Genomic DNA, 27,751 nt, shown 5'->3' with positions numbered 1-27,751 from the left:
GTCATTCACGTCAACCTCTATTATGATTTTGGAGCGTCATGCTGCTGAGATGCAGCATGCGTGGGAAAGTGGCACTGGGTCCCGGTTTTGCTATAAATATCCAGCCGGTTTTACTATCTGAAATAAAAATACATTCCTTTCTCTAATTAAAGGCCTTTAAACACTTGGCATGGAAAAGTATTGTATTAAATAGGTTTGATTCGTGACTACTGGTGTTTTCCGGCATTAAACACCCACTTAATGGAAACACTGACACAGAATTCTTAATTAAAGCCATGCACATCTTATGTTGGAGGCCATTAATGTGTCATGCTCAGTGCAGTAGAGTCCTTCAGGCTGAAACACATGTACTTAGTAGTGTAGTCGGACGTTGGACACTATATTAAGTTCATAACTGGACTATTTTCCAGCAACATGAGCACATTCCAAAACATTGCTCGCACACAACACATGCAACACACACAGCAAAAACACCATGGATTTAAAGCATCCATTCCAGTCAGCAACGTTATGCATGTTTTTTTCCACTACAGCCATTCTATTTTGGACAAAAACAAAAGCTGCAACACTTCAGAATGATCCGTCATGACTGACTGCGACTCTGCCTCATGTAAAGGTTTAGGGCGCCCCATTCGACCAGTTGAATCTTGATGACTACTGTACATGCATGATTGAACACCCTCTTGAACGCAACACCCCCCTAGAGTCAGAACACTCCTCTGTTTAGTTTTCACGCGTGCAGCACCAGCAGACCTGATGTAATCAGCATCTGCTCACATGGCCCTATTAAATGGCCATTACCTCTGAAGGCCACGCAGCCAAGCAGCATGAAGCAGGCTTTGTAGTCTGCTCTCCAGGGGACTGGTGCCCTGACAGAGGAAATGGGACACTAGAACCCAGTGATTTGATAAGGACAGCTGGCCTGCATGGTCTTGGACTCGGAGAATTGACTCACTGGTCTGCAAGCAAGTAAACATCATAGCGAATTTGTTAGTCAAATATACCCCGCAGATGACTGTTCATGGTGCATTTATTTTCTGATGGGAGTTATCAGGATCTTAGTGTTATGAAAGGCTGTTTAGCTGCTCAGAGTGGCTGGAGGTCAGGACTCAACAGGAAGTGGAAAGATTGTCAAACAACTCGAGAGAGGGTAAAGAGCAAAGGGAATCACAGAGGAAAGAATTTGTTGCTTAACATACAGTGCACTACTTTCCAAATTTCATTCTCGGGCTTGCAATTGTCTGGGACGTTATTTTTGTTCACACGCGCACATACCAAGGTCCGAAGAATGAGAGTCGAGAGCCCGAGCCGTTGAGCTAAAAGCTCAGACTGTCAACTCGACATCCAGCACGACTCTTAAGGTGTCAGTGTACATTGAGGTTTGACCAAAGTGTGTCCGCACAGTCTTATTGGCTTGCAGTTACACGCACAACCATGTTGAGAGCCACATGCAAATGTTTTAAAGAGGTCAGATTTTTACCTCCTGGTTGTCTGGTGGTGTTCAAAATAACTGGAAAAGTTACCAATGGATTTGGATGAAATTTTCAGGAATTGTCCAAAAAAGGATATGGAAGAACTAATAACGTTTGGGGGGTGACCCGGATCACCGTGTGGATCCAGGAATTTTTGTTAGCATGTTACTATGCTCACATTAGCATAGGAGCAATTTTTTTTTGCCATTTTCATGAATATGACATATGAAAATGTATGTGCGCGGGGAAGACCCAGGACACGTTGGAGAGACTATGTTTCCCAACTGGCCTGGGAACGCCTCGGGATCCGCCTAAGTGTCCGGGGAGAGAAAAATCTGGGCCTCCCTGCTTAGGCTGTTGCCCCCGCGACCCGATCGCAGATAAGCGGTAGAAGATGAATGGATGGATGGATGGAATGACATATGAATATCACACATTTACATTTGGTGTAAATCATAATATGGGGGGAACTATGGTCTGTGCTTTTCTAGTTTTTTTTAAATTATTATCATGAGACTCCTCATTGTCTTGTTTACTTTAAAGAAACTTCCAATAGTCTTTCTGACGTTTCTCATGGGAGGGTTTGACGGAGGACATTTTTTTGTATTATATATAAAAACCTGACCTGATTTAAACAACCATTTTAAGAAATTCAACTTACAAAGTGCAAAAAAAAAAATTGTGTTGTGTAACCTCAGTCTTACTCCACAATCCACCGTTGGCGAGCATTTATCCAGTTTGTCATGGTCTAGTCACGTCCAAGCTGTGGCTGTACTTTGGATTTATTCTTTGTTGTTTGGGTGGACGTGGGCGTTTATGTCATTAATTGTGTTTAACTATATTTTTCCGCTGACACAACGGTCACATTGGCAGATATCCTCTTCATATCTCATTTTATCCACATATGTCAAGGTCTCATTCCAATTTTGGGATGTCCAATTCAATGTAAAAACATCCAAACTGGGCAATTTAGGAGGGAAAACATATATCTATTTTGTCATTTGTTGTGTAAATCCAGCCGAAGATGGTGAGCATCCCTTCCCAAGATTCTGGTTTCTGTATATCTCAGTTCACGTACAGACGCACACTCGTAAAGGTACGTGGCATTTGTTGTGTAATTCAAACACCAACTGACTGGCACACACAACACATGTGGTGCATGTGCGGTTTGCTGGTTATCTGGAAGGAAAGCAACCACACACAAACAAACAAATAGCCCAGCTGTCACATTCTGACAGCAGGTGGTGAAATATCTTGGAATCATTTATACAGACCTCCTTGTGTGGTGTGCGGTGTGTTCTGCGCGCATGTGCAGCACGGTTTGTATGTGTTCTGCGTACGTGGACATTCACAGACAAGCAACTGACTGTGTGACAATAAACAGCCAGAGTTGAAGCAAAGTGTTCCTGCTGTTGTGATAACAACACAGAGACCCGGGCACTCCAGTTAAAACAGGCAGCTTTGGTTTTCCTCCTGTAATGGTCCCCTGGAAGTGTTTTTCAGCAGTTTTAAATAAGTCTTAGAGGTCCTGCAGCAGGCATAAATCTGGCTTTGGTTCTGGAATTTTCATTCTGGAATTTAAAGTCCTTTCCGTAAGACTTACTGTCTTTAGCTGTAATGCTAATAAGCTGTATTTGTCCATGAAGTGCTATTGTTCACTTCACCCACTTTTTCGTGTTCATATACTACAATATCCAATTTTTTTTTTACATCTGTTGTTGCCGCCACACTGGGACATCAACAGCCTTTCAGATTAAAATTGACCAGGGTGTTTGTGTCGTGGTTCGCTGTTGGTTGACTTTTGTGCAACTGCTCAATGCCACCCTGCAAACCACCAGCAACCATTACAGGCTTTGCTCAAGTCTGCCGAACATGTCGAAGGGATCAGAACTGACTAATGGAGGGGGACATTGCAAGAAATGTATGTGCCTCATGCGATTATGAGTTACCTGTGTAATGTCGAAAAGCCACCTTGGTTTTTATTGATTCCAGCTTCTCTGTGTCTGCTTGAAGAGAATCTCCACATTTAGCAACATCATCACCTGAGATATCTGTGTTTGCAGTCCAAAGCCATGCGGGAGCGATGGCTCCTCCAGGGAATGGGAGCGGAAGAAGAGGAGGCACGGAGGAAACAGTTGGAGCTGGATGAAGAGCAGGGAAAGAAGCTGGAAGACATGATTCAGAGGTATTGCTGTCTCTTCTTGTGGGATGTAGCACATTTCTTGGTCCGGTTGGATCAAGCCCGTGGTTCTCAAGTATTTTCTGTCATGTCCCTACTGGGGGACAGAAATGTTTTTGCACCCACCGATTTGAAATACTATTGAGAAACTGAGAATATCCATCTATTTATCTGCACTGTACAGACTGAACTTGAAACTGAACCCCCCCCCCAGTATATGAGAAGCACTGGATTAAGCAGAGAATAGGAGATTGATGACAATAACATATTTTTGGTAAGCCAAGTGTAGTCTTTCGTTTTGTTTGAAATGTGTGTCACATAGCCTCTCCCTCCAGTCTTACGTCCTGTCCTTAGTTCTGTGAGCCAAGGTCACATGTGCCCACCCTATGACTCACTCGGACTCCGTCAAATTCTAATTCTACTCTTTTTAGGAAAAAAAAAAACAGAGGACATGGCGATTGGTCTTCTTATTACAGCTATGTATCAAACTGTTCCACCGTGGGGCTCCGTGTTCACTTTCATGACATCCATCTTGCATCAGTCTGTTATTTGAATATCAAACCAGGGTCTTAAAATAGAAAGCTAATTTTGTTTTACAGCACAAACGCAGTTGTTAAAATACACACCCAAGTACAAACGCACACATGCCGTAAGAGGAAGAAAATAGCCTCTGGGTATTTAGGCTCCTAAAACAAAAGCCACACAAGCTGAAGGAAAAAGACCACTGGGGGGAGAGTTGCCAAAACAGATGATGCAAGACAGGCAAGTGAAAGTGGGATGTCATTGGCAACGCAGCGAGACATTGAAAAGAGTGAACAAGAGGCAGAGACTGATGTGATTCCGTATGCACTTCCTGCTTTTGTGTCTTCGGGAGGAGCTTCCTGATTCCCGTCAAGCGTTGCTGTGGAGTAGTCACTTCTTCCCAGATGAAGTTGGTGCATGAGCTCACTGGTGAACAACAAAAAAAAGCACAAGTCATCACGATGCTTGGCTGTACTCTACTGGCAGGGAGGAGTGGATGAGACCGCACCTTGTCCTCTATGACAGTGTTTCCCATCCTTTATTGAGCCAAGGCATACATTTTGCATTCAAAAAACCTCACGGCACACCACCAAACAATAATGTTGTATGAATGGCAACAGGTGGATACACACTAGGGGTGCAGCGGTACAGGTAACACGTGGGACGGTCCTTACTTTGTTATTGGGCTACGATTTTGGTATGTTTTTTGTACGTGTTTTTGTCCATAAGGAGAACAACTTTTTTTCTCCCAAAATTCTTTCTTTATTATTTATAATTACCCTAATTTCTGGTGTGTAAGACACACCGGTGTTTAAGCCACACCCACTAAATTTAGAGAGAAAAACAGGTTTGTATATGTATAAGCCGCACATGTCCACATCATAAAATGGCATATTGTGTCATGACTGACTCTTGCGAAGTGTAAGTGTAAGCTGACTAGCTTAGGTTAGCAGAGCATGCTAGTGCGGCTGTGTGTGCCACTCAAGCTGTATGAGTGCGTTTACACCGTGTTGTGTTTTACCGCTTGTTAATGTAAGCGAGCGTTTTACGATGCCCGCCGATGCAGTGCAAGTTCTGAGTGAAATAAGGATAGGAGGCACGTTTATTCTTGCAAGCAGCTCATCTTAACCGTCAACAGATATTCTCAACTCAACACACAGCTTTCAAAATAAAAGTGCTGTCCGCCACATACTGTCTAATTGTATAAATAGCATAAGGGTGTCATAAAAAATATCTTACATTAATAACGCTATTGAAATTGCATCGGTGACTGCGTCTTGCTGAACTACGGGCATTACACTTTGTTGAGGATATTGTAGCAATGTGTTTGGAGGCCGACATCTCATTACAAAAAGTTAGCGAAGCTACATCCGTTTCTGAAATACTGGGCAGTTGAAAAGAACGGAGTTGTTCAATGATGTATTGCATCAATAAATGTAAGGATTTTTGCATTTAATTAATGAACATTTCATTCACTAACCCACACACTAATCAGTGTAAAAGGTGAAAAACGGAATTTGGGAAAAAATAAAACAGATTTCATAGGGCCCAACTTACCTGAAATGCAGCGTTAATGGTTGCAGTGTGCAGAACCATCTGCATCTCTACTGAACAATGCCAGCACGCTGATTGGCACTCATCTTTGTCTATTTATGGAGGTGAAATGTTTATAAACAGATTGGGGCATTGGGGCCAGGAGTCGTGGCGCCCGGCGGGCACGTAGTGTAGCTGAGGAGATCCGTCAGGTTCGAGTCGCCACTATGCATCAACGACACAGGCGATATATACTCTGTCGCAGAATGCCTCACCTTTTCGTCAGGTTTTAGGCAGACTGTCCCTCACTTGAAATACGTACTATGGGGGGAATGGCTTTTCACCAGCCTGGACAGGCACGACTATGCACACGCACAGTGTAAAATGTATTGAAAAACCGCTGTCCCATGCAGTGTGGACCGAATGGTACACGGTTTTATCGTGCATCCCTAATACATACTCCATTTTGCTTAGATTGACCAGTCCAGGTTGTAGTCCACCTTTCCCCAAAAGTCAGCTCCAGCTCACATTGTCCTGAGCAGGATGAGATGTGTAGAAAATCGATGGGCAGATGCTCCAACAAGCGAATACTCACCAAAATGACATAATGAACCAAATTCTGAACAATAAATGATTATGCTCATCCCTACTATAACCCCACAAACAGACAAAGCAATGCTGCATTACATTCGTCTCCATTCAGCACGAATATTTCATTGTTCACGTGCTTGAGGGATGGATGTCATAACACACTTAGCCCTCATTTCCACATCCATCAATGTCTACATGAAGGATTTTCTGTTAGCCAACAGCTACTGAGCTTATCATCAGTGCTGAAATAACAGAACCGTCACACGTGGACACAGGCGCCAGGATAGTGTTGGCGCTAAAAGGTAAACAGAGCAGCGGTGAATAGTCAAAGCACTGTGGAGGAAGATTGTCGCTTCATTCACCTGAATAGACCTGTTGTTACTGTTTCTTCAAGAGGAGATATTAAAGTTTGCGGTTTGTTTTGCTTTCATTAAGAAAAGCACAAGGATAACAGTAACTGTGTGACGGCCCCGCGTGTTTAGAATGCCTTCACTCCTGATTTATATGGTGTCACAGGACGGCTGTAGACAGGAGCAGTCAAAACATACACAAACACGCACACCTTTATGACCCCAGCGTAGTACGCTGTTACAGTACGGAAAACTAGACTCGAACGTAATCCAAACAAACGGGGGTGAGTTAACTCACAAGAACACTAGAAAACAAACAGCAATGAATGGCAAAATTAGCAGTAATTTTACAAGAATAAAGTCAAAATAAGAGAAGAAAGTTGTAATCTAATGAGAAAAAGTTGTACTTTTACGAGAATGACGTTGAGGAAAAATAACGTCATTTTTGTAGCATAAAGATGAACTATTAAATAAAAAATATGTTGTAATATTATGAGAAACAAAAGAAAAATTTGAAAAAATTACGAGAATAAAGTCCAAATATTATGGGAATAAAGTAATAATATTACGAGAAGACAATTTATGTAGTACATCTTGTGTCTCATGGGACGCCCGTCTCAAACTTTGAAAACCCCTGTGCTAGGGAGGTTCTGACACGAATGAAGCTTCTTTGTGTTGGCATCTACACTTTCCCAAAATACCCAGTGACCTCAGCAAGCAGAGTCTTTCCACTACAGATAGTGGTGTGGTGAAGTGAGAGTGCAAGAGGAGGGATAAGGTATGACCAGGTCCTTCCCCTCATAAACATCTCCAAATTAGGCTTCACCGCTCTTCTAACAAATGCACAGAAGCCCTGGCATTCTCTCCTATCTGCCTTTTACAAGTGTTTAACTAGCAGCGCGTGTCCCACTGGACACTTTAATGACAGAAAGTCAGAAAGTGAGTGAGAAGAAGCTCTTTTATGGGCGTTTGTGTCTTTTCACCGGCTGGTGAGCGCATAAGCAAGAGGAAAGAATTGGAGCGATGAAGCATGACAGTGCCTCTGTGCCCATTAAGCTTTCCACAAATGTAGACAAGAAAGATGAAATGAAGCCAGAAAGAAACAAAGAACCATTCAGATTTTCCATAGAAATCTGCAAACCAAATGGAAACTGTATTATGAAAAATAAAACACAAAAGCGGCGCAACGACATCTTTCAGTGAATGCAATCCTTAGACTAAAAATCACATAAAAAAAGAGCAACAGAGTGATCTTTGTAGTATGCCACTGAAGGGTCCATTAATTTTAAAGGCGAACAGATGAAAAATGTCCAAAAGAAAGTCATTTTGCTAGACTTTTTGGTCGTAAACCAACTTTAAGACACGCACACCAGCCTTCAAGATGGTGAAGAAAGAGGGGGCATTGTGTGAGGACACAGACGACGTTGCCTGCAAGGACAAACACTGAGTGAGAGAGTGTGGCAGTGGGAGTTTCACAAATATCCCTATCATTACATGAACAAGCTAAGTCAACAAGAAAGAGCAATACAGCAGTAAAAGGCTCTTTCACAATGTGGCGCTGATCTGACATGTACCCGTACTGGGCTACTTTTGGACTGCTGCTTTTTCACGTTGCATAGGCTTACTGTATATAGCCATCATTATAGAGCAGCGTGAGTGGTTTCTATTTCCATCAGATACTGTGTGCTTCATGTATTGCCCAGTATACTTTGCATGGAGCATTTATATTTGCCTACTGCATTCTGTTGCAACTGTAATTACTTGACATCTCACCGTATGTTCCATAATTGTACAATTTCAAGAAAAAATCGCAGCTTTGTGATATGGCTGAAAAAGCCTATTATTAATATGAACTCTGGTCTTTGCTCTTTTTTTCCAATTTATGCTGTTTTGTTTAGATTTTGCTAATATTTCAACTTTCTTCTTAAATAATCTTCATCAATTTTCTTTTCATAATATTATGACTTTATAATATTACATTACATGGGACCATATTTCCATGTAATAACTTTTTCCCCAACCTAATTTTCCAAAAATCACAACTTTGTTGTTTTGTTTTTTTCACATAATATAACAACTTAAAAAAAGTCTTTTTTTTTTTGTTAATATTTCAACTTTATGCTACTAATATGAACATTTTCCTTTTTTCTCATTAGATTACAATTTTTTGTCTTAATATTTAGATTTTGTTCTTGTAAAATTACTGCAGATTTAAAATTTTGGCTGTTGTTGTTTTTATGTTTAGTTTTCTTGTTAAAATTAAATTTTTACCATGTGGCGTGGTGCAGTAAAAAAAAAAAACAGCCGCAGTCCGCACTTTGGGCACCCCTGCTATGCAGAAATCCCTCGTTTGTCGCGGTTAATTGGTTACAGACCCGACCGAATTACTGCGAAGAATAGGATTCCTTATTTATAAATTTAATTTTTTTGTAGTTAAAGCATAGAAAACCTGTTTACGAGTCTGTAAATATGGTTTTAGACATGAATATTAGACGTAAATAAGGCATTAGCATTGGGGAGTTCCTTGTTTTTGCTGAACAGCCTACTTCCTGCGGTGGATATTGTCTCATCAATGTAACATTACTCACACCCAGTGACCAGTGTAGAATACCACATACTACGTCTTTGAATGCGTTTTCTGAAGGCCTCATACAGTATTTGTATTTCTGTTCATTTTGGCATTTTTATGGTTGAAAATGCTTTTTTAGTCCAAGAATACATTACATGTGCTTACATGTGCATATGTTTTCGAATACTAATAAGTGAAATTGATTCATGCCTGAAAGCATTCAGTCAGCGTCCAATCAAATTGTTCCCTTGCCCCAGCATTGTCCCGGTGCTGCTCAGAGCCCCTAGAGGGCATCATTGCAAGATAACTGGGAATTTTTATTTTGATATGCTATTGACCTGCGTATTAGTCCTCAGTTCATTTTTTCTTTGTCATGTGGACTTTTGGAGAGCATCAGAGGACGTTTTGAGGGAGCTGCATTTTGCAACTGGGTGATGATACTGTTTACAAGTTACAGTACAAGTTTACATTTTTGTTGTTGTTTATGTTGTCACACAATCCTTCTATTGTAGAAACGTAGACATATGAATGTTTTATTGTATCTGGTCATCCAGTCAGTCATTTACCAGAATAAAGAACCTTCAAGCTCTGTCCAAAGTATGCCAAAGCAGACAAATGGAGCCTCTGGGACATACTGTGCATGTCTGCCAGACGCAAACTATACTTTGAATAGGCTTTGAAAATCATTTTTTGCCTCACATAGTGATGTACTGGAGTTTAGAGGGTTTCTCTGTATGGTTACCTCTTCCAAGAACGTAACGTTTGAGAAACTGGGGTCGTTAAAACTTTGCTCCGTGGACAGTTGAGAAGGCTAGGTTTATGATGTGGTAAGGACGAACTGCTTCAAAGTTTAAATGTTGGAAAAAAACAGCATTTTGCGCTTTCTGGTTACATCTGGGAAATTATGCTGCGACAGCTTTATTTTTTTATGCAGACTTGACATAAGCAGTTTGAACGAAACACAACAGCGGGGGGAGCAAATAGCAGCTGCTAACATCGGACCGAGAAGTGCTTGAGTGTCCAATCCTTGAAATGTGACCTGCACTCACTGGCCACACTCACTGCCATTACAAAGACTGTAATACTCAGATGAATTCATTGCTTAGTTGCAACCATGTGACCTACAGGCAGTCTGCGTCACTTCAGGCAAACATATAATATGGCAACATATAAACTCAGTACCTTTGTACAGTGCTTCAAGATTCAAGAGTTTTATTGTCATATGCACAGTAGAACAGGTAGTTCTGCTATGCAATGAAATTCTAGTTCCGTTCATTCTCCCAGCAGAAAGAAAGAAAGAAAAACACAAGAAAATGAATAAGAACAGGAGAAACATTACTAACAATAAATTAAGCAACAACAACAGAAGAGACATTAGCTTTTTCAAAATGGGGACTTGGAAGAGCCTTCAAAGCACCTTTAATGTTGCTGTAGACTTGGTACAGGATGCTATTTGCCCACGTGGGAAAGCCTACATGCTGGTAACATTCGGGGAGAACAGTCCCGAGGCTCTGTGTCCACAAGACGCCGAAGTCCGATCTCCCCGGCAAGCGGCAAATGTCCCCAACCGGACCGCCGAGTCCGGTAAATCCTCCGTCCAGCCAGGCCTCCGCGAACACGCAGCACTCTCCGATCTCCCGTAGCTGCAATCCTTGCTCTCAGCTCGTCCATCCTGTCTTCAAGAGAGCGGACGCTGGCCAGCAGCAGGCTCGGCAGCGGTGGCCCAGTCGCTACAGCCTTTAGCCTCGCACGCAGGCCGCTCCTCCTGCCTCGCCTCCGCCCCGGACGCTCCTGGGCATTCAGCTCACCAGGCCCGCAGGCTGCTGCGTCCTCCCGACGCAGAAGAAAGCCTGTCCGAGAGGCTGAACGAAAGCTCATGGTGAACCCCGCCGATGTTCAAAAGTTGTCTCTATGCTGCAATGCAACGCAGCACGTTGAATGTCCAACATGAACAACAAAATAGAAAAAAAATAGAAAAAAACGGGAGAGTGAAACAAAGACGTCTGCCACGGAGGGCGCCATCTTGCAGGGTAATGTGAATAATGGTGCATGCCGTTGAAATGATTTGCTCCAATTGTGTGAGTGTGCAAAGTTGCCCTTGCGTCCTTTCATTTTTCACTGTGGCCCTCGCTGGAAAAGGTTTGGACGCCCCTGATTTAGATGAAGCGTTATGAGGGAATGAGGAGTCGATAGTTTTCTGTTGTGAGGCAATTCTTCCTGCGTTTCCCACTTTCATGAGCTTTGTTCATACTCAACTCCACTCGACGAGATTCAGCAGCCACCTTTCTCTGTTTTTTTTTTCCTTTTATGATCTTAATAATAACTTTTTCCCAAATCCCTATTTCCACATCGCTCTTACTTCACATGACTTCCGAATATGTTTTGTTCACGCTGCTGACAGTCCAACTTTTGTAATCAACCTCACTAGAATGTTGGGCCTGGTGACTGTTTTTGAAGAACACATAAATCTGTGTGATTTTATCTGCAGAGGAATGAAAAAGTCAAATGTCCGAATGTCATTTCTTCTTATTGAGTGCTCTGCGGTCTTGCTTTCATTGGTGCACACCCTCCCACTGGTTGCTTTCACAGCCGTGTAATTTGGGCAAACTGATGTTCTCATTTCAAGTACGTGAGAATAACGGCGTAGACCAAATGCATGACATCAAGTGATTTCCCAGGGTGGAAGACTTCATCCCTGAGAAACAAATGATCTTGACAACCACATAGCTGGAGTAGAGGTGTCTGCTTTCCTGTATCATAGGTCAGGGCTTGCCAATCTTTAGAACCATTAATCAAACAAATATATGTACTTCTAAAAGGGACTGTGCAGGTACAGCACACATTCCCTCAGAGATCTAATTGTGTTTTCATCCACTTGGGTTATGGAATAGATAGGAAAATTAAGATCTACAGCTTTGCATATCCAGATCTTAGATGTGGTTGCAACAATTTGCATACCACTTTTGGTTTGAGTTTCTCCCATAATAACATGTTAGATGTGATGTTAAGGGCAGCTAGTGAACTACACCATTGCTATTTTAAAATATATTCTGCAAAACATCCATCCGAAGTCAGCTTGTAGGGGCAGCAGCCTAAGCATGGAAGCCCAGACTTCCCAGACTTCGTCCAGCTCCTCCCAGTGGATCCCGGGGCGTTCCCAGGCCAGTTGAGAGACATAGTCTCTCCAACCTGTCCTGGGTCTTTCCCGAGGCCTCCTACCGGTCGGATGTGCCCTGAACACCTCCCCAGGGAGGCGTCCGGGAGGCATCCTGAGCAGGTAGGTGCCTGAGCCACCTCATCTGGCTCCTCCCAATGCTGTCGCTTCTCACTTTATCTTTAAAGGAGAGCCCAGACACCCTACGGAGAAAACTCATTTCGTCCGCTGGTACCCCTGACCTTGTCCTTTCGGTCGCTACCCAAAGCTCATGACAATAGATCGACCTCAAAACATCATTAAGATTATTGTTACAAACTGCTATGCAATTCTATAACGCCATATCCGACACATCAGATAAATAGGAACAAAAATCTGAAGTGCTCCACACGCTTTTACACAGTTTTGGCACTGCTTGCTGAGGTTTACTGCAACCGATCTTTCCAGCAGCTTTGCCTCTGGGAAATGTACCCAAAGGCAAGAAGTACTACAGAAAGAAACTTCACTTACAGCACACATGAATTACTGTGTAAAAATACTCTCATTTTGGGTTAGATCTTCCTTCATCATAGCATCGGTCAACTGGACCGCCTCTGTATCTATCTCCAACACATGTGGGCATGTGCACACAGCCTGTCACACTCACACAGCCCTGCACCGCACATAAAATCAGATATGCACTCTTCCCCGTCCTGTATGATGTGGAAAGACGGGCGTATCCATGGCAACTGGCCTGCGGTTGGCTAACAGGGCGGGACAGTGACGTCGCTTGTCTCTTTTTGGATCGCCATTGCCATAATTGCTTACTATAGAATAAAATTGGCTTTAATGCCCAAATACAAGAATAATACAGAAGTAATTTCAATGACACACATATAGTAGTACCAATCTATTTTATTCTAAGGAGATGGCCATGAGGAATATGGCAGTAGGAGCGTTGCAGAAGCTACTTCTTTGCTTTCACTCTAGTTCATGTTTCATGTTTGGTCACTAGGGGGTGCCAGCCACAAATACTATGTCCACTATGTCTGACTAGTTGCCCAAACATTGCTTTTAAAAACTTTTATTCTGCCAGTGTTGATCTTAAAACACTTCAACAGTAATAATACCTTATATGTTGACTACTGTAAGTAGATTCATGTCAAGTACAGCATTATAACTGCATTATTACGTGTACTACTTTATTTTGGATAATTTAACTGTTTCATTGAATAAATTGGATTCATACAAATGAGTCGGAATGATAACACTGAACCCTGAAGTGCCTGAAGTGCGGCCTGCCACTTGTTTTTGTTGTCTTTTTTTTATTGGGCCAAAAAAAAGGAAAAAGATTCCTCAAATGATGACGTCATTTTATAATTTGCATAATTGGCCATGTTTTTTTGCTTGTGTCATTAAGAAATGTGCAATCTCATGCTTTTAAACCTTAAAAAAAAACTACAGTACATGAAGTTATTGATGTACAGGTGTACAGGTTTCATTTTGTGCAGTGGATATTAAAGTGGCCCGTCCATCCTTTGATTATTCTGTACGCGGCCCTCCATGACAAAGGTTCGGCCTGGGAGTATCCTGCCCGTTCACATTCGGTATCACCAACAACAATTTGTGATGATATACCACTATTTTTTGTGTCTCTGAAAATGCTTGATATAAAAATGTCCCATGGATGGAGAGTAAGCCGGATAGAACAATCAATCCTGCTGATGGTGCTGAAACCAAGAGTGACCTTTGTTTATTCTGGAAAACTGCGAGAAGAATAACTGTTTATGGCCGTGTAATGACGCTCAAAGCCTTCTTTTCTTTACACATAATTACGGCACGCGCATTCCTTGCATCCCAGAGGAGTAGACTGAAGTGTTGCAAGTGCTGGCAGGCTGTGAGGAAGCAACCATGGTCCTCCTCCCTGACAGCTTCCTAGTATTGTTGTTGCATCTCTGTGTGTGCGTGTCCTTGTGCGTCTCAGAATGAAGTGTGTGGGATCACATCTTAAGCCAAATATGCATCTCATTTTTTAGTTTACAGAGTTTAGCGTAGCACTCCAAAATTAGTTTGTTGAATTTCCTGATAGGAAATGATGGAAAATCAAATAATCAGGGATGAACTTTCGTGAACTGGGCATTCATTCATGTTCACCTGCTTACATGTTGCCATTTAAACTGTGTTCACTTCTTGTGTGGAAAAAAGGAAGGTTTTGAATAAAATATGTCCAGAAGCAAATAGGAGTTGACAAATATATAGCAAGTTAGTGTTTTGCAAGTCTCAAGAGAGTCTCAAATCTTTAATCCCACGTCTCAAGACGTGCAAGTCCAAATCAAGTCTCAAGTCAAGTCAAGACAAGACAGATCGAGTCAGGTCCGAAGCCACGGGCTTGACATTTTTGAGTCCTTACAAGTCAAAAGCACCGCTTTACGGTGTTTACCAAATAAAATACCATGAACTCGTAGCGTGTCGTGCCATCACTGCCACTCTCCCGCAGTCTGGCACTCACAGAAATGTAAGCCCCACCCTCATTGTTTGTTCTTCAACCTGACTGGATGCACAACAGATGCATTCAATGCGGCAGATTCTGCGGGAAAAGTCGATGTCTTGCTGGAAATGACATAACGATCACGTTAGTTGAATGATTTAAATGGGGGCACATTTTACTCAATACATTCATTAAAAAATCGAGTTGCAAGTCTTTGATTATATTGCCAAGTCGAGTCCAAAGTCATCAAAATTGTGACTGCAAGTCACGTGACTCGAGTCCACAGTGTTAAGGAACAGGGACAAATACATTTGAGAAAAATAAGGATAAATGTAAGATAAAAATTTAATAAAGGTGATAAAATTGGAACAAATTGTGAATAATGAATATAAATAAGTAAATTAGACTAAATGGAGACATTAAAAACATACAGACAACAGACAAAAACATTTTTAAAAAGTGAGAATAAATATATACTGTAAATACTGCAAAAATTTGAACTGAATCAGACAATTGATAAGTCATTTAGTGAGAAGGGGGTTTGCGTCGCAGAGGAACCACTTTAAAGCGTAAAAACAACAAACCAGCTGTATTTTAAGTGGGGCTTGTGGTCACGCTGGGCAAAAGTCGAGGGAGACCGCTGGAGTTTTAGTGCTTTGAGTGTGAGTGAGTTAACCTCAAGTGTGTCAAGAAAAAAACTGCTGCTGAGCTCCACAATGGATGAGAGACAAAGAAGAAAAAGGGCGGACTCACATGCCTAGAAACCCAAGGCTATTGATTCAGGTGATAAGCATGGAGAGGACTTGCTTTGGAATCAAGAGGCCTCGAGCAAATAATCAAGTCAGTTTGACATTAATGTGTATCTTAAGAAATACGTATGAACGTGTGTGCATTATTATAACTAAAGTTAATAAAATCAAATGAAATAATAGACACAAAACATTTTATAAGTGCGATAACAAACCACATTTTCCTGACAACGCGCATTCTTCTTCTCACATTCTTCTTCAGAGTTCATCTTTTGATGCTCTCTAAACTCGGTTCTGTTTGAGGTTTTAGAGGGAATTTTTCCTTGCCTCTGTCGCCAAAGTGCTTGCTCATGTAAGGTTCTGTTGTTTTTCTTTCATGTATGAGGAGAGAGACTCTCGACCTGCTCCAGGTGTAAAAAGTGCCTTGAGATCACTTGTTGTAAATCTGCGCTATACAATTAAAGCGTACGATGATGTCGACGTCCTGCGTGACTGCATTCATGATGGCAGTCTATCTTTTAGAGTGCTGAAAAAGCTAAACACGTGTCCGGAATTAATGCTTGCGGAACTTAGGTTTTGTTAAATTTTACGATTTCCTGTTTGTTCAGCTGCATGTGAAATTCCTCCCTCACATCCAGACAAGAGCTTAAGTGATTACTTATACTTTGAAAGGCAGCAAATAGGATTAAAACTCCAGAATGTTTGGGATGGATCATGTAATTCTTCAGCCATCATTGGGGATTAATGAACTCATTCAGAATAAAGTGCTTTAAACCTTCACAGCATTATTCTGCGGTGTTGCAGATGTTGTGCTGTCTTGGCTGCTTGTAGGGGCAGCCAGCTGCAGCCAACATTTGTATCCACGTTGGTCACTGCAGCATATTCCTGAACGAGGGCAACAGCTGCCATGTTGGAATCTGCCTGTGAATATTTTCATTCATCCAGGTCATTGAATTCTCAGGGCATTGAATCGATTGCAACTAGACTGTTCAGGTTGCCTCAGAAGACGTTACACCTATCATCCGAGCAGGGTTCATCAGTTCATGCTCAAAGACTAGGAGGGGCAAACACTAGTCAGACTGGACAGGACAGCTCTAGTCTGAGAACTTGGTGCAAGAGTCAGTGTGTTTATCCTCTAGACCAGGGGTCATCAATGTTTTTCCTTGTGAGAGCTGCTTTTACAAAATGAAAATGGCCAAGAGCTACTCATCTTTGTAACATTTATTTTCAGAGCTTATTTTAAACTCAAACAAAGCGAATATGCTTGTTTTACCAGAACATTAACAAAATGCTGGTGTCCACAACTCACATTTTGTATTTCAGAATGCATTTCTTTCTACTGTTCTTTTATTGTTAACTGAAAACCTGAATGAAAAGCAGGCTTGCGGGCACCTCATGTGGTCGTTGGGGGCTACCTGGTGCCCGCAGGCACCACGTTGGTGACCCCTGCTCTAAAGGATGTCCAGACTGGAATGGTTTCGCTCTCTTGTGGTGTCAAATGATGGTCGTTAGGATGCGATGGAGTGGGGCCTCTGCCGCCAACGATGGTCGTTCGGGTGGTGTCACCTTCATTAGCATTCCATTCCGATGTAATGATGGACCCACCTGAAACCATAATGTCTGTGCCTTGTTTATTAGTTAGAGGCTAAATGATTGAATGTTTTAGGAAGGGATGAAAGGAAAGCACTGTATGTGAGAGAACGGCAGTGCCGCAGACCTCCCCCTCTGTTCAGACATGGCTTCTCTATCTTAACATAGATGGCTTCCCTTACTCCTCTTTCAAACATCTGTCTTCTCTGGCCAGATTGTACATTTCTGCCATCAAAAGAGTGCTCTTTCTCCTTGAGGTGCGGGTAGACTTGACCTGAAGAGTTAGCCCGTCTGTGTTGTGCCATGCGCCTGCTCAGTGGCTGCTTGGTTTCCCCCAGTGTAAAAATAAGTGCATTTCTCACTGCACTGGACAGCACCCCTGATTGTTTTTCTGGGTATGGGGTGTCCTATCATTGGGGTGTACTCTGTGTCCGAGTGTGGGCATCAATAATGGTTTGAAATTTTGATTCGTAACATGCTGTACCTGGATTGACATCCTTTTGTACCATGTTCATTTGCTGCAGAATCAGAATCACAATTCAGACCGGTTACCCAAAGAAAAGAAACATCAGATGAACATGTGTTGTCCAGATGTCCAGACTGCCCCTTATAACGACCTCTGTTGTTTAACACCACAACCTAAAATGGAAACTTCCTTGTAAAAGATGCGATGTTGACAATGAACTCAGGTCCAAGCCACCACTGCTGACAATTCTGAAGACTATAATTGACATGTGGTTGACTCTCATTGGCATGAAAGACCTCGCTATCACTCAAACCTTATGTTCCCAATTTAGTTGACTTGAATTCTCACATCTAAACAGCTGCAGGATGTGGGTCAATAAATGGCAAGCATCAACTAAAAATGTGGAGTTTTTTTGTCTGTGTGTGTGTTTGCAGGCTGGAATCAGAAATTGGCGCACTTGAGAGTGAAGAGTCTCAGATCTCAGCTAAAGAACAAGTTCTACGAGAACGCTTGAAGGAGACTGAGCGCTCGATAGAAGACCTCCAGAAGGTACAAAGCATTCATTGGACAAAATTTGGGAGCTACTAACTAAAACTGGGGAACTGTGTACTTTTAAGAATTGGCCGAATATTGACGGAGGTTGAACGTGATCCGTTCCATGTTTTTCCCATTGGAAGCAGTCGAATTATACTGTAGAATTTATCTGTGCCAGGGTCAAACTGTTGACATCGTTACCACGTTGTTGTGCAGCAGAGGTGTGGACTCGAGTCACGCAACTCCGTATTCTATTTGTATTGTATTTCCGTGAGAGTCATAATATTTTTTAACCTGAATACAACTACTGTGTACTTTTAAGCAATACCAATAACAAGAATATAATAAGTCTCTGAATGTATTCTTTTTAATAACGTTGTTGAACCATGCGACTTCTGGTGCTGCAGGGTTTTGCACCGTGCTGCTTATCTTTTTTCTTTTTGCCATCTTTTCTCTCAAGAGGCTCTGCAGAATTAGCTAGCTGACTACCTGATGAAAGGAGGGATTACTTCTTGACCTCTCAATGACCCGGGTAGGCGAAGGCATTCATCAGTAATAATTGAGTTTTAGTGTCTGACCGGGAAAATAACGGAAGGACAGCTGGCATAGGCCCTGGACACCTGCGTTGTGGTAGAAGATTGATGGATGGATTGAAATGCATGAGAATATTTCATATTTTGAACTTTATTTTTAACACTGTGATTTCTGTAATTTTATACTTTAAAATGTCAACGATTTTTTTTTTTTATAAATACATTTTATCGTGTTAACAAATGTCTGAAAGACAGATACAGTCATCCAAAGAGCCACATCTGGCTCCCGAGCCATAGCTTCCCTACCCCTGCTTTAGATTACTTGAGACTTGCTTGAGACCTGCAGAACACTGACTTGCGCCCACCTCTGTTGTACCAACAATGCCTTCAATAAGATGAATAAGTTTAACTGTCATACATACATACAGTGGTGTGAAAAAGTGTTTCCCCCCTTCCGGATTTCTTATTTTTTGCATGTTTGTCACACTTAAATGCTTCAGCTCATCAAACAAATTTAAATATTAGTCAATGACCTCACAACTGAACACAAAATGCAGTTTTTAAATGAAAAAAAAGAAAGAAAACACTTTCACGCCACTGTACGTTGGTATACATAAAAAACACTAGTTAGTACATTTTGTAAGAGAACAAAGTCTTTGTGCTCTAATAAGATTATTCTTGTCTCTGTTTTCCCGTAGAGTCTGATGTCCCGTGATGGAGGTAGGGTCAATGTCACACACGCGTTATATGCGCCTTAATAGAAGAGTCGTTCTCTCCTTTATTGTCTTTATGGTTTTCAAATGTGTGTGCATGTGTCGCTGCCTGTGCGTCTCTGCGCACGTGTGTGTTTGTTTGGATAATAATCTCGCTGAGACAGGGGCGATTCGGGCCAGAGAGCGCCCATGAACCCTCAAACACACACTCTGATTGCCACGGACAGAGCACACAGACACTACACCTTCCTGCACACTAGCACTAAAACACACACACACTCACACACCATGCTCAGCAAGACTATTGACGCTTGCACTCGCACAAGGCCATGACTCTGCAGCCTGCAGTCGCTGGCTTTATCCCCTCACTATTCTCTAAAAAGCCCTGTAAGCCCCTGTCGCTTTGTTCTTCACATCAAACACACACACGAGTAAAAACACACACACACACAAAGCAGTGACTAACACACACATACACACATGCTTCTGCTGCATAAGCACTTGAACCTCTGGGGTGCTACAGTTGCCGTGGACACAGAAGTGAGACAAGGACAGTGAGACGGTGTGTGTCTGTGTGTGTGGAACGGGATGGGTTATGCATCACTGATGTGTGTTTATTTGTGTACCCAGCGTGCGTGCGTGTGCGTGTGCTTGCGGATCACGCTCGGCCTCTAACATCACACTAACTATCTCTCCGACCACCCCGCCCATTTGTGCTCTTAGAGGCCACCGGCTGCACGTCCGCTCCTCTCTCGGACTGCGCGGACCTCGATCCCGATCACCTCATCCCGGCCACGCTGCCCCGGACCAGCCCACCTGCGCCTGGAGAGAAGGCCGCTCCGAGACCCGGTAAGGTTGGAGAGGATGGCAAGGAAGGCGAAGGGGGAAGAAGGGGTGGAGTGAGGGAGGAGGAGAGGGCACAAAGGGTTTTGGGATGCGGCCAAATTGGATTACACACAGACGCACACACACACGCACACACACCCACACACACACACACACACACACACACACACACACACACACACACACACACACACACACAGCACGAAGACACAGATACTACTTAGGTGTCCATGCTTATAAAAATTAATTAAAGCCATGCATCCATGCTTGCTAAATAAAACACGTCCTACTGTACATACACGACATGCGTGATGATGTAACTTAGCACAGGCTTAATTAAGAAGTCCTTTTTTGTTAGTAACATGAAACGATTCCTTCTACTAGGACTAAGAAAACACCTGAACTTTTGGTGCATGTCTTTCTAAATGTGGAGCAACATCGTTTATTTTAAATATAGTACATAGTATGATTTGGTGCCGATCCAAATTAGGATTGTTTTAGTTTTTTAGATAGAATATTAAGAATAAAACAACAACAATTTGGAATTGTATTATTTTAATATATTTTTATATTATATCATGTTTTTAGAATTTTGTTATGTTTTTATTATATTTATATTTATTGCTGGAACTGTTCAATTATGGTAAAATCTTTTTTTTTAAACCATTAAATACCACTTTTACTTTATCGGAATTATACTAATGTATATTTGTATTTTAATTTTAATCAATTAATTAACCAATCAGTGGTGGGCGAAACCGATCGATTGACGGGTGAAGGAAGGCGCTTTTTTGTTCCCAGTGCATGTTCTGTATGAAGGTATGTTTGGATGGGTTTGGTGTGGAAGAACTTGATAGATGTCAGCTCTGTGTAACATGCCATCCGTACGGCACTTTGTTTGTAGCAAACTTTAAAAAAAACCTGCTGACTATTGAGTGCTGAACAGGAATAAAATAAGTAAGTAGTAAAAGATAAAAGATGGAAGAGATGCAAAAAAATAACAAAAATAATAATAATAAAAATGCCTATGGCTCAAAATAATAATAAATAATAAATAATAATACATTTTATTTGCCTTACATATCAAAGAATACGCACAAATAAGAAAGTATAGAAAACATGTAAAATAATATAAATATATATTTATAAAAACCTATGAAAATCATCAATATCTGGTGGAAAGACAAGCAGAAAAAGGTGAGTGTGAAATAGGTATTTTAAAAGTGATGACTAAGGTGTTCATCTAATAGGATTCTGTCTATTGGTGGTGTATCTGTGCGCTGCAGGCTACCAGCATTATACCCGAGTGACTTATACCAACATTTTATCAGTGTGCTATGTCCCCATCTTCACGCTTCACACCCTCCACCTTCTCCACCCCCCTCACTCTTCCTTCACACCCCCCACTCCCTTCTGCCTCCCCCCCTTCCCTTCTAACAGCAATGTTTGCCATGGAGATCAACGTGCAGCATGACCCTCAGACCGGCGAGCAGCGCGTCCTGTCGGCGAACCGCGTCAGCCCCTCAGAAGCGGGGGCGCGCGGCGTCAAAGTCTACGACGACGGCAGAAAAGTCGTCTACGAAGTCACCTCCTCCGGGGGCGTGTCCACCACTTCCTTGGAGAACGGCTGGAGCTCCTCGCAGGTCGACCAGCTCATCCAGAGAGCAGCCAGGCCGGTTCGAGGGGGGGATGACAGGAAGGGTCAGGTGCTGGTGACCCCCGCTGCCCCGCAGGCCTACGTGTCGCCGGCAGATGTGAACGATCTGTCCCCGCCATCCTGCGCTCCGCCCTCCATCCCGTCAAGCCCGCCTGCCCAGGTCACCCTCCAGAGGGAGACTCGGCTAGGCATGATGCCCCCATCCTCCGCTCCCATCATGACGCAGCCCGGCCCCTCGGCTCACCCGGAACCAGAGCTCGGCTCCTTCCCCCAAGCCAGCGCCGAGCACCCGGTCACCATGGTGTTCCTCGGCTACCAGGACCTGGAAGACACGAGCGACAGCAGGCGGCTGCTGGGGTTCGACGGCACCGTGAAGGCCGAGGTGGTCCTCATCGATGAAGACGACGAGAAGTCCCTGAGGGAGAAGACGGTCACCGACCTGTCTGTCATCGACGGCACGGCGGCCGACCTGGTGTCGGGTCGGCCGGTCACGTCCGAGGCCGCCAGCACGGAACTCTCATCCGACGGCCGCGACCCTGACAGCGCCGCCTCGCCCCCTCCGAACCCCGACGCCAACAAAGCCCCGCCTCCTGGCCTCACCCCTGCTACAGGTACAGACAAGAGGAAACGCTGCAAGTGCTGCATAGTCATGTGACTGAACCTTCTGCTTCCTTTTTTATTATTATTATTATTATTATTATTATTATTACCCACAACACCCCTCTTTCCCCTCTTTCTCTGGATCGTTACTAACAGAAGCCCCGCCCTTCCTTCTCCTCCTGGGGACTCTGACCGGCTGCCACACTCATGCACATGCACGCCCTCGTCTTTTGACTTTTTACGCCTTCACTCAGCCGTGCTTTTATGCCAACATGGTGGCTCTGTCCTCTTGACACACACACACACATTCAATCACTCACCTGTTGCTATCATTTATTATTATTATTCCGCTTCAAAATCACACTGAAGAAGAAAATGTTTTTTATATTTCTAGCCACATATTTCCTCCTTGCCTCTCAATTCTTAGCCCACGAGCTTACAGTATGTCTCACACACACACACACACACACACACATGCACGCAACCTCAAAATAAAAGGTGTGTGTCTTAGCAGGATGGAGGGCGGGTGGAGGGTCCTTGTTGCCTTGGTTTCTTCATGTGCCTCTGTATTCTTCCACAATCACAGTCCTAACAAAACAATGGAACAATTAGTATTCTCTTCCACTTTGACTTCAATTAGCTTGCTGTAATCAGAGCATTCATTTCATAGCATTTCCCCAAGACGCCTCTCTCCATGGGAAAGCAGGGTTTGTTTTGTCCCGTCACTGAGCGATGCCACCGATGAAGTCGTTTCCTCCCATTCAATCACTTCCGTACTCAGCGGCCAATGAGACGCTTTGAAACACTTGTAGGAATGATGCAGCCATTTGCTTTCTTAGCGTATCCAAAAACTAATAAGCACATTTGCAGCGAGGAAACACCGCCAGTGAAAACCGACGTGGGATACTGCTGATAGCATGCACTAGTGATGGGCAATGCCAGATTTTTTACCAATTACAAAACACATGAGAAATACCACCGTTTCAAAACTTTAATATGTATTTTTCCTACACATGTTAGTTACAACAAATTACAATACTTTATTTTTACACAATGTCACCTAAATAATTAAATAGTCATTATTTATTATAATTATTTAACAAATCATACATTATATTGTATAATTCATAATAATATTATAAATATAATATTTTAAATATTATATTTATAATATTTTTAAAATAGTACAATAATTATTGTTCCATTATATAATAATTATTTAATAATTATAATTTAAAAAATAATATATATAATAAATATATGTATAATAATATATTTATTATATATTTAATAATTAGATACGGCATGTAAAAAAAAATTATTTGACTTTATTATATAATAAATAATTGTGTAAAATAATAAATAACTAAATCAATTACATTAGTATTGAGTAGTAATCGATACTCATTAACTACTTGTGTGAGTATTGATGTATCGAATATCACAACATTGATGTGCCCATCACTAGCGTGCACACAAATCTAAAAATGTCCAATTCTTGATCGCGGAAGATCATTTTTAATGTTCACCCGTGTCCATCAGTGCAGCAGAGGAGCACCACAACACTGCCAGCTCTCGCTAGATGCTCTCTAACCAGGCCCTCGTTTACAAGGGTGCTACAATCATAATCACGGCCTGGGTGACATCTTTTATATCAATACTGTATATTGTTGTAATATTATATACAGTGCACTGTACAGGTCATTTACTTGGCTGGAGGTCTTTCACATCCTGCTTAGTACTCAAGAATGCCTCAGAGGCAACAGATAATTAATCGATATGTGAGTGTGAGAGCAATAATATTACATTCATGGTGTCTGCATACCGTATTCCTTCAAATAGTGGACCACATGAACTATCTGCAATCAAGTGCCAGGCATTTTATCTTGGACCAATCAGCTTGTTATTATTATTATTATTAATAATAAGAGAGTGAGAGGAGTGTCCAGAAGAATGATAAAAACAGGTCCTTAAATGAGGTTTCAAAATACACTTAATCCTTAAAACTGCTGTTTAAAAAAAAAAAAAAAAAAAAAGCCACACACACGCTATATTGTCTATGGAAAAGTTTGTAAAGCATTGATTTGTAATTAGTTTGCGGTCACTCTGAAAATGGTATATTCTGCAGATATAAATATACGGTGTGTGTATACATGTATGTATCACAAGATAAGTTTCTTAAAATATTAAGATGGCTTTAAAAAAAAAAGCCACAACAAACAATATTGGTATAAGGTCGTCTCTCCTTTATCATGGTTAATTGGTCCCGGACCCGACCCGATAAGTGAATTTCCACAAAGTAGGATTCAATGTTAATAAACAAAATATTTTTGTAGTTAGAGCATAGAAAGCCTGTTTATGACTTCTAAAATACGGGTTTTAACATTGTCAGAGCCCTGTAGACGTGAAATAACACCCCTATAGTCACTTTTACACTCTTGTTATTCCTTGTTTACATCACATTGCGCAAGCTACGGTATCACTGCAGCGACATAACAGACGGCTGCTAGCAAGCTACCGAGCTAACTAGTTAGCCTCTCTAATTTACATATTCTAAACTTACAGTAAAGTGTTTGAAACAGAGTGGGGAAGAAGGTCAAAGAAGGCAAAATCTTATCACTTCCACATGGAATGAGAGGAGAACCTTTTTTTTTTTTTTTTCCTTCTCCCCCCGATCTCAGCCATGACATGTCGGCTCGGCTCTGCTGGCTCAGTAGCCAGTCTCCGTGCAGCGTGAAAGGTAATGTAATCTAACCTCACGTCTCACAACATGACTGATGACGCGTGACCACAATACTACAGTACATATAACTTGTCTTTCAATAGTTTTTGACCAATACCAAGCCATAGTCTACCACGAAACAGCGGCCATTTATGAAGTAATTATTTTTTGAAAAAACGCGATATAGCGAGGGCGACTGTACATTTATGAATGAAGTGTCATTATTTGTGGAATAAACTCTTTACAGCCAGTACACGCCCAGTGCTCTCTGCAGTTGAGTACATGATATGAGGAATACGGTATTTCAGGCAGTTTAAGGCGCAAAATCAATTAAATCCATGAAATTGTAGCTTTCAGTGGTGCTGGTGTGCTTCAGGTCTGTACCTTGTTCGTGTTTGGAACAAATCATCTATCATGAAACAAATATTATGAGGGGGAAATGATCTATACCGAAGACGACAACAACTGTATACATACTGTATGCCAGTCATTCATTCCCTTCAAGAAATGGTCCTGTTAGTGCTGAGTTGTAGTTTCTGCCTTAAAAGTAGACTTTATTTAGTGGGATTCCTGTGTAAAGAATGTAAATACTGTATGCGCCATAGCCTAGTCAGCGATTCATTTATTTTTCCACATCTATAGAGATGAAAACTATTCTAGAACTTTCTATATTTTCATGCTACACCAAACTAGTTTCCCTTTGACGCCACCGCCTCACTTGAACTCTCCCGCTGCTAATTCCTTCTGCAGGTGTGTCATGTTGACTCCTGAAGGCATGCGAGGAAACCGTTTGCGGAGACGGGACCTTTATACTAACGTATCAACAGATTTGCATGGTTGCCCATGAACTGCATGCTAAGCCGCCTTTTGTTTGCATCCCTCCCGTGCACACCAACCAAAGTTACTCACTCGCACTTTGTGGCAATCATTGATCCTATCTCCAAGATAATTGGGCTGCACAATCAACTGTATGAGTCGAGATGTTGACTTTTTTCTTTAGTATCACAGAGAATATTCAGTGTTTGTGTGGAGGCAGTTGTGCACCAACAATAACTTACGCAATCATCATATCCAAACATATTCTGGGCCAAAATAGAGAACCAGAGCCCCACTGCCACATAGTGAAGTACACATTTACCTCTCAAGGGGGCGCCTTTCTTCCCATCTGCCTGCCCATGTGGTTGTATGGACTTGCAACCCAAAAAAAGGATCCCTTTTCTACTGTGCAAATGAATCCTTTCTCTCTATTGTTCAGACTACTCACTCCAGTCTCACACTATCACATCTCTGATGTTTGTATCCTCCCTCTATCTTCACTCAAATAAAGCTGACTTTTCTCCACTTCAGCCCCCTGCTGTTTCTTTCCGGCTGTCTCTACTTTAACATTCACTGCCTCTTTGGCTGCTGACCAGAAAGATCACCAGCGCTCCTCCCTTCACCCCATCTCTTCTTATAATATCGTAATAACAACCCACCGCCACTAACAAGCACATACATGCACCCTCTTTTGGCCACAGATCCACTTATGCAAACACCAATAAAGCTCATTTTGCTTGACACCTTCAGAGAGCGAGTCATTGATTTCATTTGATGTGTTGTTGCACCTCTCAGTATGATGCAAACTGCAGTCATCAATGTACTGTAATGTTAAACAATGCCTCTCTGCAACTGTCAAACAAAATGAAGCCCTCGTGGGGTTGGAAGAGCAGAATTGCAGGCAGGGGTGCCATGCGGGGGGGAAGTTAGGACAATTCCAACGGCCCCTGACTGACAGGAGGCCCCAAAAAATAGGTCATTATTCAAAAATAAATAAAAGAGTCATTTTTTTTCATGGGGCCCGGAATTCCTGGCGGCACCCGTGATAGTAGGATGTAAATAACAATAAGATAAAAAATACATTCATATTTTAAGCACATAAAATACTAAAAAATACAAATTATTTAAAATAATGAAAACTGAATTGTAGGCGGTACCTAATATGCCCAGGAACCATTCACACCCACAGTTTCCCTTCCAATATAACTGAAAAGGTGTATCATCTAAAAATGGATGAAATACATCAGTGTACTCATCAAATGTAATAACTTGTCAGAAACGATACTAATTTGCATGAATACAGCTTTCAGCTAAATTATATTAGTTTTTTTATAGTACAGTACAGTGAGCCTCCCCTCAGAGAATATAATAACTCCGCTACTAAAACTGAATTTTTGCAGTATAATGTTATGATACGTTCTCCGAACCTGCAGAGATCTGTACAAGGATCTTCTATTCTGTGTATATTTAGACATTTTTAGCCTTAGATGAAATGGAAATTTCATGGTTTGGATAGTGATGATAAAATACATCTTGGATAGCATTTAGTCTTTTTCTGATTGATGATTTAATCCTGCATATTGAGGGGGGGAAACATTTTTGCAAAATAGACATGCAATTTCTGCTACACAGGTAATATTGGGCAAGTACAGGACCTTCGGAAATCCAATAACAATCATTACCTTTTG

General features: G+C 42.0%; 1 protein-coding gene across 6 annotated transcripts in view; it reads left to right on the top strand.

The window, feature by feature from the left end:
• Positions 1-27,751, top strand: part of LOC129170251 (A-kinase anchor protein 2) — a 90,574-nt gene that overhangs the window by 22,805 nt on the left and 40,018 nt on the right. For 4 of the 6 annotated variants that reach the window (XM_054757597.1, XM_054757596.1, XM_054757598.1 and 1 more), the window contains 5 exons: positions 3,536-3,657; positions 18,077-18,191; positions 19,408-19,429; positions 20,146-20,271; positions 21,709-22,536. In XM_054757597.1, the coding sequence (XP_054613572.1) occupies positions 3,536-3,657; positions 18,077-18,191; positions 19,408-19,429; positions 20,146-20,271; positions 21,709-22,536 (1,213 nt within the window). The other 2 variants (XM_054757600.1, XM_054757601.1) reach the window with 2 other exon arrangements.

This window comes from Dunckerocampus dactyliophorus, chromosome 17 (assembly GCF_027744805.1).
Source record: "Dunckerocampus dactyliophorus isolate RoL2022-P2 chromosome 17, RoL_Ddac_1.1, whole genome shotgun sequence".
NCBI classification, from domain to species: Eukaryota; Metazoa; Chordata; class Actinopteri; order Syngnathiformes; family Syngnathidae; genus Dunckerocampus; species Dunckerocampus dactyliophorus.
Note: the sequence above shows the minus strand (reverse complement) of the source record. Positions and strands in the feature narration are given on the sequence as shown.